Raw genomic sequence first — 12374 nt, forward strand, 5'->3', positions numbered from 1 at the left:
ACACAGAAACCTAAAACTGGATGTGTGGACAGGAATTTGAAACCCTTCCCTCTGAATGCAAGTCTACTTTTGTAGCAACTTTTTAACTTTACTATTGAATCATGACAGATCTTCCTTCCTACCCCTCATTGTCTTTCCTAGAATAACACCTGTCTTACAACAGTCCTGAGTTTGTCTCACATTTCCTTCATATTTTTATACTTAGAGGTGAATGTTTGATACTGTCCGCTCAGATAATTAGAAATAAATTTTTTGTCACACTTGCTGACCATTACATATATCTCATTAATTAGTGCTATAAAATCCTTATCTTTATTGTTTGCTGCCTTTGTGTTCACTGAAATCCAAAAGTTCAGGCCTGTTTGTTGCCAGGAAACCTAAATTGTTACTTTCAAAAGTGTGCTGCACAACTGCACAAAATAATTTGCAGAAAAGAATAAAGTGCTGCATTAATTTTTATGCCTGTCCCTGTCATTTATCAGGACCCAGCTTATGTTGGAGGCATCAGAAGTGTCACAAACATCACTCCAGGTACTCAATACCCCTTCAACTGATGGCAGTAGCCTGAAGCGTGCTGCAGTTGTTATGCAGCTTCTCGCTGATTTCAGACAATGGCCAATCCCTCACTCCCCTCTCCATATTGCATTTACACACGATGAGTATAGATCCTATTAAATACAAATATGAACAAAAAATATAAAAAAATGACTAATTCTTCAGGGAGTGTAGACACAAAGCTATAATAAATTTAAGTAAAAATAACCAGTAAATTAACATGACTGAACAAAACCAGGCACATTTCATTCCTGCACGGAAAACAGTATTCGTCAGATGGAAGTGCGAATATTGTAATTGAATTATGCTTCTACATTACACTTGGCTGTATTGACTGATGTCCGTTATGTTGCAGTACTTTGTTACACAAAGTTGTATATGTTTCTTAGGTATACCAATCCTTTAACAATTTCATATACGCAAAATTAAAAATCTTAAATGAAGTAACAGATAATGTTAAAAATTTAATGAAGTAAAGTCAATTGTACTCACACTGTAATGATCTTTTTCAGTGAAATACTGTAATAATTTTTAACTGTTCATGATGAAAACTCTTCTTCAAATTCTCGAATAACTTTAGAATCATTTTTCATTATTGTGTACGTCTGTTGATACAGTCGGAATTAGTAATATTACAGAACTCCGTTGAACATACCATATAGAATAAATATGACCAAGCAGTGATATAATTGCATTTATTTCCACAATTGTAGTGGGTGCTCAACAAATTCGTGGGGTGACAAAGGAAACACAAACTAGTACATGCCAATGTCTTGCAATTTTTTTAATATCAGTAAAATAAGATTTTTCCATCTGTGAAAAACTCTAAGCTCATTGTTGTAATTTGATGTAAATCTTCATACACCCTACCATTTTTTTGAAATCAGGGAACAAAAGTAATAGTTGGAGCAAAACATGTGAAAGCATTTTCAAGTGAATGTCATTTACTGTGGTTTTTCAACAGTGATATATGGTGTTAGTTATGTTTTTACCACAGATGGAATCATTTTTTATTTTCTTGGAGCCACTTTCACCTTCTGTCACCCATTGTTTCAGTAGTTGCAACATCTCTGGCACACAACAATTAATACATGTTTCAGCTACTGCATAAAATGCAGACAGTTATCGTTGGAGACAGTGATTGGAATTGTTTTTAAATATGTCCACACACTCTTTAGAAATATTAATTTAAATGTGTTATAGGTTGACATTTAATAACTGCAGCAACCATGGAGAATTAAACTTAGTGGACATGACTTATGGAATATCAGTTAGCTTGTGTAATATTAATAATCTTTCCATTAGTACAGCTTGTGAATTTTTGCCACAGATGTAGTTACATAGATTATTGGATGTCCTGTGTTCTTGTCATTGTCAATTGATGCATGGCTTTGCTTAAATTTAGCAGCTCACTTTTTAATGATAGAAAATTAAGGGGAATAAACCTTTAGTGTTGAATATAAATTCTCTGTTGAGGTTAAATGTAATAAAACAAAGTTCTGTATATCAGCTTATAACTAAGTATCACCAGCTTTTCATAACATTTCATGGTGTACATAGTGAAGCAACCAAATGTCTGTCACTTAAACTTCAAAGCACACAATCTACAGAGTTGTATTTTCCAAACATTGCAGTATTTTACAAACATTAATACTACCTCTCCTTTAGGAGAAGAATGTTACAGATGTCTCGTGTACTTTCCTGTGTTTGTAAAACTTCTAACAAATGAATGATGAAAGGTTCACGTTTATAACCATATTAACCCCTAATGTTAGCATTCAGAAAAGTAATAAAGGCAGCTAATGCGCACACACACACACACACACACACACACACACACACACACACACACACACACACACAAACTGTCTAGTATATTTATTTATTAATTTACCTGCCAATAGGTGATATGAATTGTATTAATGTTTACAACTAACTTACCTGAAACAGAAGGAAGGTATTTGTCACTTGTCTGCTTCTTCAACAATAAAGAGTTTGTTAAGCACAACATATTTACAATTACATGACAGGGAGTAATAGTTCTTGAGTCTCATGGAAATGCAGAAAATAAGAAACTCCTGGATGCGGACTGGGAAGCAAATGGATACGAACCACACTCTCAGTGCACCCACACACCATTTGTTTGTTCACTCAAAACACAACGTTGGGTTAATGGTGAGTGACTGCAATCCCACATTAGGCAGACAGGCATGTCCTTGTGCTAACCAAACATCAATAGTAGGTAAAAACAAAGTACAGATCACAGTCCAGGAGAAAGCTACTTAGTACAGATTCATCGTCAGCGGGCACACTGGAGTGTTTGCTGTAAAAATCAGCTGGTTGTGACAGATGAGAGTTTTGGTCCTACGCAGTGCTTAAATCTGCCATGGATGTTTTGCAACATTTCTTGGTGTTGGAAGATACATCCTTCCACATCATGATTAGTGACCTCACCAGGCAAATGCATAATTGTATCGAGTGATCAGTCACCGTGTGCAGTGGGTTTACAACAATGTTGTTTTGCATTAAGCAGTGTGACAGTCATAACTGAGCTCTGCTGTGGAACGACTACTGAGCTGAAAAATATTGAGTTTGAGGTACAGAGCTCCAAATGTTTTAAATAGTTTTCTTTTTATTCATTTTGACCTCTTGTACAATGACTACATTTCTGTCAAACTAAAACAAAATACTAACAATGTAGAAAAAGACAGATTGCTACTTACTGTAAAGAGGACATGTCAAGTTGCAGAAAGGCACAATTAAAAGACTCTCACATAAAGCTTTCAGCCACAACCTTCATCGTAAAAGACACACACACACACACACACACACACACACACACACACACACACACATACACAAAAGCAAGCATACCTCAAGCACACAGAACAGCCAACTCCAGCATCTTGGACCAGAATGCAACATCCCGTGGGATGTAAGCAGCAATCTGGAGGGGGTTGGGAAGGGGGAGGTATAGTAGTGTATGGGTGGGGAGAGAGGCAAACGCTGTCTGATGGAATATGCAGGGACTAGACTGCCAACAGATGCTATGTCAGGAGGTTGTTGGGCAGGGAGGTGGGGAAAAAAAGGAAAGGGGCAGGGAAAGATGGACAGATGCATTGAAAGAGGGCTACAAATAAACAGGGTGGGAAATGAGAATGGGGAGGAGATGATGGGACAGAGGGGGTGGAAACTGTTGGGTGGAGGGTGTAGTAACAGTATGTTACCACAGGTTGAGGCCTGGTAATTGTGATCCAGTTGTTCGCAGTAAATGTCCTGCATTCACAGTATATCTAAGTTAGCTCTTCAAAATGAATGACCCTGTGAATACTCTACCAGACACACAAAACTGCCTTTTTGATGTGTAAACCTGGCTGTACTGTACTTAAACAATTAGTGGCAATTCATTCAGAGTCAACCGCCACACTTTGCATTTTGCTTTATCATAGAGGATCTATTTTTCATCTGCATTGATCAAGTGATCAAAAGAAGCTTCTTTATTGTGCCACTGAAGCAGTAAGTTGGATGTGGTAGATTGGTTAGCTTTCTTTGTTTTTACTGATCTGCTGCAAATGTTATTGGATGATCGACCAAGGTTGTCCAAGAGTGTTTGACAGTTCCTTGATTGTCTGACATGGATTCACTTCCACTTTTGCCCTTAACATGTCATTGTCTAAAGCTATTGACCTTTCTGATCAGTATGAAACAGAAAGATCAAAATTACCCAATTTGAACTTGGAAAACCATCTGTGACATTTACCAATGCCTAACACACTTGGTTAAACATCACAAATGTATCTGGTAGCAACTGTTCTGCTACTATCCTTGCAGAACTCAGAAAGTGTATGATGCTGGATGTATATCTCTTCTGCTATTTGGCTGCTCATTTCACCATAAATTGCAAAAAAAAGTAAGTTTTAATTATTTATAAGTAAACAAGTCATTCTAACTTAAAATGTCTTTGGCATGACTTTGAAGTATACAGTGAGCTGATAAATGATAAACTAATATCATCATACACAGAAATGACATTTCATTTGTGAAATTGAAGTTCTGATGAATACCTTAGTAGAGGTTGGCCATTCTGTGTTGGAAATGATCACAGTGTCAGTTTTGGCAGATATGTATCCTCAGATGCGACAACAAAAGAGATGAATTAATGTCAGTTGTTACATCATGACGTGGCTTTGAGTTAAGGAATGTTGGCCATTAATGGAAGATCAACAAGATAGGGAGAATAATATAAATACAGAAAATAAGAATAGTGGAAGGAAAAAAAAAAGGTAACTGAGAAAGAGGAATCAGTGAAGACAGCAAAATAAATTATTTGTAGAAGTGTCTGATGGGTGCTTGCAACATGCTCCCCCCCCTTTCCCCTCCCTCCCGTGTGTATGTGAGCATGTGTGTTCTTGTAGCATTGTTGTTGTTTTTGAACACTGCCCCTCTCACTTTTTTAATTTTCATTTGATATTTTTTTTTATTTACTTTGTTCTGAATGAATAAAAGTGATCATTTATTTGCTCTGCTGTTTTTTCCTCATCTCATCCTTTATAGTTTAACTGAATACCATTTGTTTCTGTGTTTCATTTGTACCATCCAACTGATTTTTATTTGTGACATCATAAATTATTGGTATTTTGGTTTATCTCATATTTTAATTGGAGAGATCTCCTAGTTCTGTTATATGCGTTTAACACGAAAACTTTTATTTTACCCATTTCTTACACAGCTATTGGTATCTTTTTGCCTTCAGGTTTGTGTGGTAACTGGATTGAAATAGCATATGGAACAAGTTCAGGAACAGTGCGTGTTATCGTTCAGCACCCAGAAACTGTAGGACATGGGCCCCAGCTTTTCCAGACATTCACAGTTCATCAGAGTCCTGTCACAAAGGTATGCAATTTTTCTGATTTTTTTTCTTTAGTGATCACCTAAATATTCATGTTAGATGACTTATGATAGTGGAATTATACTCCCCTCCTTTCTTTCAGGTCACACTGTCAGAGAAATTTTTAGTATCTGTGTGCAGTGAGTATAACCATGTTCGTACCTGGAGTGTAACTCGATTTAGAGGAATGCTTTCCACCCAGCCTGGCTCCACACCTGTCGCCTCATTTAAAATTGTTTCATTGGATGAAGTGGAACCAAATATCAGTTATGCAGCAGGAAATGACTGTGGTATGTGTCTCTCAGTTTTTGCTAGTGTTGGTGTTATATTTCAATTGCACATTATCAGGTAACAGACAAGCAATTCCTGTAACTGTCAACTACATTTGAAAATTTAGTTACCCAACGTATGAATGATGTATTATATCGGATATGCATTACATACCATAGGTTTATGTGCATTTGATGTTGTAAAAACTTTACTTTGTGCCTTGCACAAGCTGCAACTAGGACATATTAATGGAATTTTGCTGTCATGCTGATCCAGCAGCATCATTACCATTGAATGTTTTTCTGCTAACTAGCATTACATTATATTGTAACACATCAACCACAGTCTGCATATCTCCTCATAAATTTTTCTCAGGGTTATAGAATGAAGCAAAAGATGAATGTTTTCTGGTTGTAATTTTTCTCCAAGGAAGACAGTATGGCAGTTATTCCAAAATATGAATTATGAGCTCAGATGGAAACCCAGTTCTAAGCAAAGAAGGGAAACCAGAAAGGTGGAAGGAGTATATAGAGGGTCTATACAAGGGTGATGTACTTGAGGACAATATTATGGAAATGAAAGAGGATGTAGATGAAGATGAAATGGGAGATATGATACTGCGTGAAGAGTTGGACAGAGCACTGAAATACCTGAGTCGAAACAAGGCCCCCGGAGTAGACAACATTCCATTAGAACTACTGACAGCCTTGGGAGAGCCAGTCCTGACAAAACTCTACCATCTAGTGAGCAAGATGTATGAGACAGGCGAAATACCCTCAGACTTCAAGAAGAATATAATAATCCCAATCCCAAAGAAAGCAGGTGTTGACAGATGTGAAAATTACTGAACTATCAGTTTAATAAGTCACAGCTGCAAAATACTAACGCGAATTCTTTACAGACGAATGGAAAAACTGATAGAAGCCGACCTCGGGGAAAATCAGTTTGGATTCCGTAGAAATGTTGGAACACTTGAGGCAATACTGACCCTACGACTTATCTTAGAAGAAAGATTAAGGAAAGGCAAACCTACGTTTCTAGCATTTGTAGACTTAGAGAAAAACTTTTGACAATGTTAATTGGAATACTCTCTTTCAAATTCTGAAGGTGGCATGGGTAAAATACAGGGAGCGAAAGCCTATTTACAATTTGTACAGAAAGCAGATGGCAGTTATAATAGTCGAGGGGTATGAAAGGGAAGCAGTGGTTGGGGAGGGAGTGAGACAGGGTAGTAGCCTATCCCCGATGTTATTCAATCTGTATATTGAGCAAGCAATAAAGGAAACAAAAGAAAAGTTCAGAGTAGGAATTAAGATCCGTGGAGAAGAAATAAAAACTTTGAGGTTCGCAGTTCGCCAATGACATTGTAATTCTGTCAGAGACAGCAAAGGACTTGGAAGAGCAGTTGAGCGGAATGGACAGTGTCTTGAAAGGAGGGTATAAGATGAACATCAACAAAACCAAAACTAGGATAATGGAATGTAGTCTAATTAAGTCGGGTGATGCTGAGGGAATTAGATTAGGAAATGAGACACTTAAAGTAGTAAAAGAGTTTTGCTATTTGGGGAGCAAAATAACTGCTGATGGTCGAAGTAGAGAGGATATAAAATGTAAACTGGCAATGGCAAGGAAAGCGTTTCTGAAGAAGAGAAATTTGTTAACATTGAGTATAGATTTAATTGTCAGGAAGTCGTTTCTCAAAGTATTTGTATGGAGTGTAGCCATGTATGGAAGTGAAACGTGGACGATAAATAGTTTAGACAAGAAGAGAATAGAAGCTTTCGAAATGTGGTGCTACAGAAGAATGCTGAAGATTAGATGGGTAGATCATATAACTAATGAGGAGGTATTGAATAGGATTGGGGAGAAGAGAAGTTTGTGGCATAACTTAACTAGAAGAAGGGATCGGTTGGTAGGACATGTTCTGAGCCATCAAGGGATCACCAATTTAGTATTGGAGGGCAGTGTGGAGGATAAAAATCGTAGAGGGAGACCAAGAGATGAATACACTAAACAGATTCAGAAGGATGTAGGCTGCAGTAGGTACTGGGAGATGAAGAAGCTTGCACAGGATAGAGTAGCATGGAGAGCTGCATCAAACCAGTCTCAGGACTGAAGACCACAACAACAACAACAACAACGAGCAAAAACATTACATTTCTAATATTCTTAGATAGCACTGCCTTTGAAATTCTTTTAGCTTCTTCATCTCTAAATTTCTGATGGTTCACTTTTCACTTCCAAATGCTGCTGTGCTCTAAATGCACACTTTCAGGAACTGGTTCTTCAACTCCAAATCAGTATCTGGTATCAGTGAAGCTCTTTTGTTGAAGAAAGTCTTCTTTACCTGCATCAGTTTATTTTTGAATCTTCCTCGCTTTGGCCGCCCTGTGTAAACTCACTTCATAGATAGTAGATTCTTTAACTTCTTCCACTTTGTGTGGGCCACTATTTTGATGTAATTCTCCTTTATGCTACTCATCATCAGCTTCACCTGTTTTTCTGTTTATGTGCTAGTCATACTTTCTTCTAATTATATTATCCCATCCTATCAGCATGTGTTCTATGTCGTCTTTACATCCAGTCAGTAGGGTTATGTCATCTGCAAATCTTAGTGTTGATACCTGTCCCCTTGACTTTTATTTCTGTTGCAAAGTTTTCTTTCGCATACTTCTTTTATGTGTGTGTTCTCCTGCCGCCCCTTGGCAAATAGATTTTCTTCTCTATCCTATTACATTATATTGTTATTTCTTTGAAGTAAAAGTTTAACACAGTGGTTATAAGCTGCAACCTTATCTTAAATCACTGTAACATGAACTTGTCTTCCTTTGCCTTCCATTTTTATTATTCCCACTTAAAAATAATACTGAAAATTATTTGTTTCTCTCCTTACTTTAGTATTCTAAGAATGGTAAACATCTAATATGATATGACATGTCAAAGTGGCAGTGACCTCTAATAAATGTATGAGTGTAAGTTAATGTAGAACCACAGAGAATAGTGAAGTGTTGTTTCTTGAAGAAAGCTCCTCCGGAATAGTCTCATACATAATTGCAATTTGATTTAATATCGAAACATTACTAACTAGTAATAGAATAGTATCTTATCCATGTATAACTACGATGACAAGTTGTTTTAATTGCAGTATCATATGTTATTTAAGTAAATAGCGTACAAACAGATTATGTATGGAAACTGTACAGAACAGTGCTGGCTCATGACTTAGCCACAAATTGACTAGAGGACTGTTCATACTAGAAGATATCGGACAGTGTTGTTATGCGGTAAAATTTGTATAAAAATGGTCATGCGGCTGTAAGTGTAGATGATTCCCCCCCACTTGGTGCAGCTAAAATGTGAGACTACCGAGGTAGCCACAAACATCTGAAATAGTGTTGTTACAGGATAAGATTAATAGAAAATGCTCATTTGGCTGTAAATGTAGGAGATTTTCCCACTCATTGTGGCTAAAACTCAAGGCACACTAAGGTAGCCACAAATTGAAGAGCGTCTAAAGCATTCCATGTAGGTTAAAACCTTAAAAATAAATTAACGCTCTCGTTTTTGTGTCATTAGTTATTTTAATTTTAATTTATTCCTGAGAATCAAGGACTTATTGTTATAGTGTATAAACTACTGATGAAACGAGCTGTGCTACATAGTGTGTCATGTAACAGTTGGCGTCACTGGCTGGCATGCAACAGGTTGATCACCCACAATTATTTTTCATTTAATATTTATCATTTCTGGGAAGTTCTTATGTCCATAATGTTTGTATAATCTAGAATTTCAATATTTGCATAAAAAGCGGCACTCTCCATCTAGGAGTTCAATTCTGTTATGGCTCTACGTTGCTGTTCATAATAAACAAGCTTCAAGTGCTAAATATTGTACTTCATTGACAACCCTGTTTTTGAGTTTGGACTTGATTCTTATGACATGACATTGTTTGCTGGAGGTGCCACATACCTCAAAATGTCTACATCAGCATGGTTCCAACTAGACAACATAAGAACCATCACCTACATGGACAAAACTGGGAACTGGAATATAAGCTGTACATAGTTCCCATGGTCTATTTACTCAGATGATGGTCGAAGTAGAGATGATATAAAATGTAGACTGGCAATGGGAAGGAAAGCGTTTCTGAAGAAGAGAAAATTGTTAACATAGAGTATAGATTTAAGTGTCAGGAAGTCATTTTTGAAAGTATTTGTATGGAGTGTAGCCATGTATGGAAGTGAAACATGGACGATAAATAGTTTGGACAAGAAGAGAATAGAAGCTTTCGAAATGTGGTGCTACAGAAGAATGCTGAAGATTAGATGGGTAGATCACATAACTAATGAGGAAGTATTGAATAGGATTGGGGAGAAGAGAAGTTTGTGGCACAACTTGACTAGAAGAAGGGATCGGTTGGTAGGACGTGTTCTGAGGCATCAAGGGATCACCAATTTAGTATTGGAGGGCAGCGTGGAGGGTAAAAATCGTAGAGGGAGACCAAGAGATGAATACACTAAGCAGATTCAGAAGGATGTAGGTTGCGGTAGGTACTGGGAGATGAAGAAGCTTGCACAGGATAGAGTAGCATGGAGAGCTGCATCAAACCAGTCTCAGGACTGAAGACCACAACAACAACAACAACAACGAGCAAAAACATTACATTTCTAATATTCTTAGATAGCACTGCCTTTGAAATTCTTTTAGCTTCTTCATCTCTAAATTTCTGATGGTTCACTTTTCACTTCCAAATGCTGCTGTGCTCTAAATGCACACTTTCAGGAACTGGTTCTTCAACTCCAAATCAGTATCTGGTATCAGTGAAGCTCTTTTGTTGAAGAAAGTCTTCTTTACCTGCATCAGTTTATTTTTGAATCTTCCTCGCTTTGGCCGCCCTGTGTAAACTCACTTCATAGATAGTAGATTCTTTAACTTCTTCCACTTTGTGTGGGCCACTATTTTGATGTAATTCTCCTTTATGCTACTCATCATCAGCTTCACCTGTTTTTCTGTTTATGTGCTAGTCATACTTTCTTCTAATTATATTATCCCATCCTATCAGCATGTGTTCTATGTCGTCTTTACATCCAGTCAGTAGGGTTATGTCATCTGCAAATCTTAGTGTTGATACCTGTCCCCTTGACTTTTATTTCTGTTGCAAAGTTTTCTTTCGCATACTTCTTTTATGTGTGTGTTCTCCTGCCGCCCCTTGGCAAATAGATTTTCTTCTCTATCCTATTACATTATATTGTTATTTCTTTGAAGTAAAAGTTTAACACAGTGGTTATAAGCTGCAACCTTATCTTAAATCACTGTAACATGAACTTGTCTTCCTTTGCCTTCCATTTTTATTATTCCCACTTAAAAATAATACTGAAAATTATTTGTTTCTCTCCTTACTTTAGTATTCCAAGAATGGTAAACATCTAATATGATATGACATGTCAAAGTGGCAGTGACCTCTAATAAATGTATGAGTGTAAGTTAATGTAGAACCACAGAGAATAGTGAAGTGTTGTTTCTTGAAGAAAGCTCCTCCGGAATAGTCTCATACATAATTGCAATTTGATTTAATATCGAAACATTACTAACTAGTAATAGAATAGTATCTTATCCATGTATAACTACGATGACAAGTTGTTTTAATTGCAGTATCATATGTTATTTAAGTAAATAGCGTACAAACAGATTATGTATGGAAACTGTACAGAACAGTGCTGGCTCATGACTTAGCCACAAATTGACTAGAGGACTGTTCATACTAGAAGATATCGGACAGTGTTGTTATGCGGTAAAATTTGTATAAAAATGGTCATGCGGCTGTAAGTGTAGATGATTCCCCCCCACTTGGTGCAGCTAAAATGTGAGACTACCGAGGTAGCCACAAACATCTGAAATAGTGTTGTTACAGGATAAGATTAATAGAAAATGCTCATTTGGCTGTAAATGTAGGAGATTTTCCCACTCATTGTGGCTAAAACTCAAGGCACACTAAGGTAGCCACAAATTGAAGAGCGTCTAAAGCATTCCATGTAGGTTAAAACCTTAAAAATAAATTAACGCTCTCGTTTTTGTGTCATTAGTTATTTTAATTTTAATTTATTCCTGAGAATCAAGGACTTATTGTTATAGTGTATAAACTACTGATGAAACGAGCTGTGCTACATAGTGTGTCATGTAACAGTTGGCGTCACTGGCTGGCATGCAACAGGTTGATCACCCACAATTATTTTTCATTTAATATTTATCATTTCTGGGAAGTTCTTATGTCCATAATGTTTGTATAATCTAGAATTTCAATATTTGCATAAAAAGCGGCACTCTCCATCTAGGAGTTCAATTCTGTTATGGCTCTACGTTGCTGTTCATAATAAACAAGCTTCAAGTGCTAAATATTGTACTTCATTGACAACCCTGTTTTTGAGTTTGGACTTGATTCTTATGACATGACATTGTTTGCTGGAGGTGCCACATACCTCAAAATGTCTACATCAGCATGGTTCCAACTAGACAACATAAGAACCATCACCTACATGGACAAAACTGGGAACTGGAATATAAGCTGTACATAGTTCCCATGGTCTATTTACTCAGATGATGGTCGAAGTAGAGATGATATAAAATGTAGACTGGCAATGGGAAGGAAAGCGTTTCTGAAGAA

The 12374-nt window shown here is 36.9% G+C and overlaps 1 protein-coding gene across 1 annotated transcript in view; it reads left to right on the forward strand.

The window, feature by feature from the left end:
- LOC126481156 (BTB/POZ domain-containing protein KCTD3) overlaps positions 1-12374 on the forward strand; it is a 252677-nt gene that overhangs the window by 189754 nt on the left and 50549 nt on the right. The window contains exons 8-9 of the mRNA XM_050104725.1: positions 5309-5448; positions 5547-5733. Of these exons, the coding sequence (XP_049960682.1) occupies positions 5309-5448; positions 5547-5733 (327 nt within the window). The remainder of the gene's footprint in view (positions 1-5308; positions 5449-5546; positions 5734-12374) is intronic.

This window comes from Schistocerca serialis, chromosome 5 (assembly GCF_023864345.2).
Source record: "Schistocerca serialis cubense isolate TAMUIC-IGC-003099 chromosome 5, iqSchSeri2.2, whole genome shotgun sequence".
Classification (NCBI taxonomy): Eukaryota; Metazoa; Arthropoda; class Insecta; order Orthoptera; family Acrididae; genus Schistocerca; species Schistocerca serialis.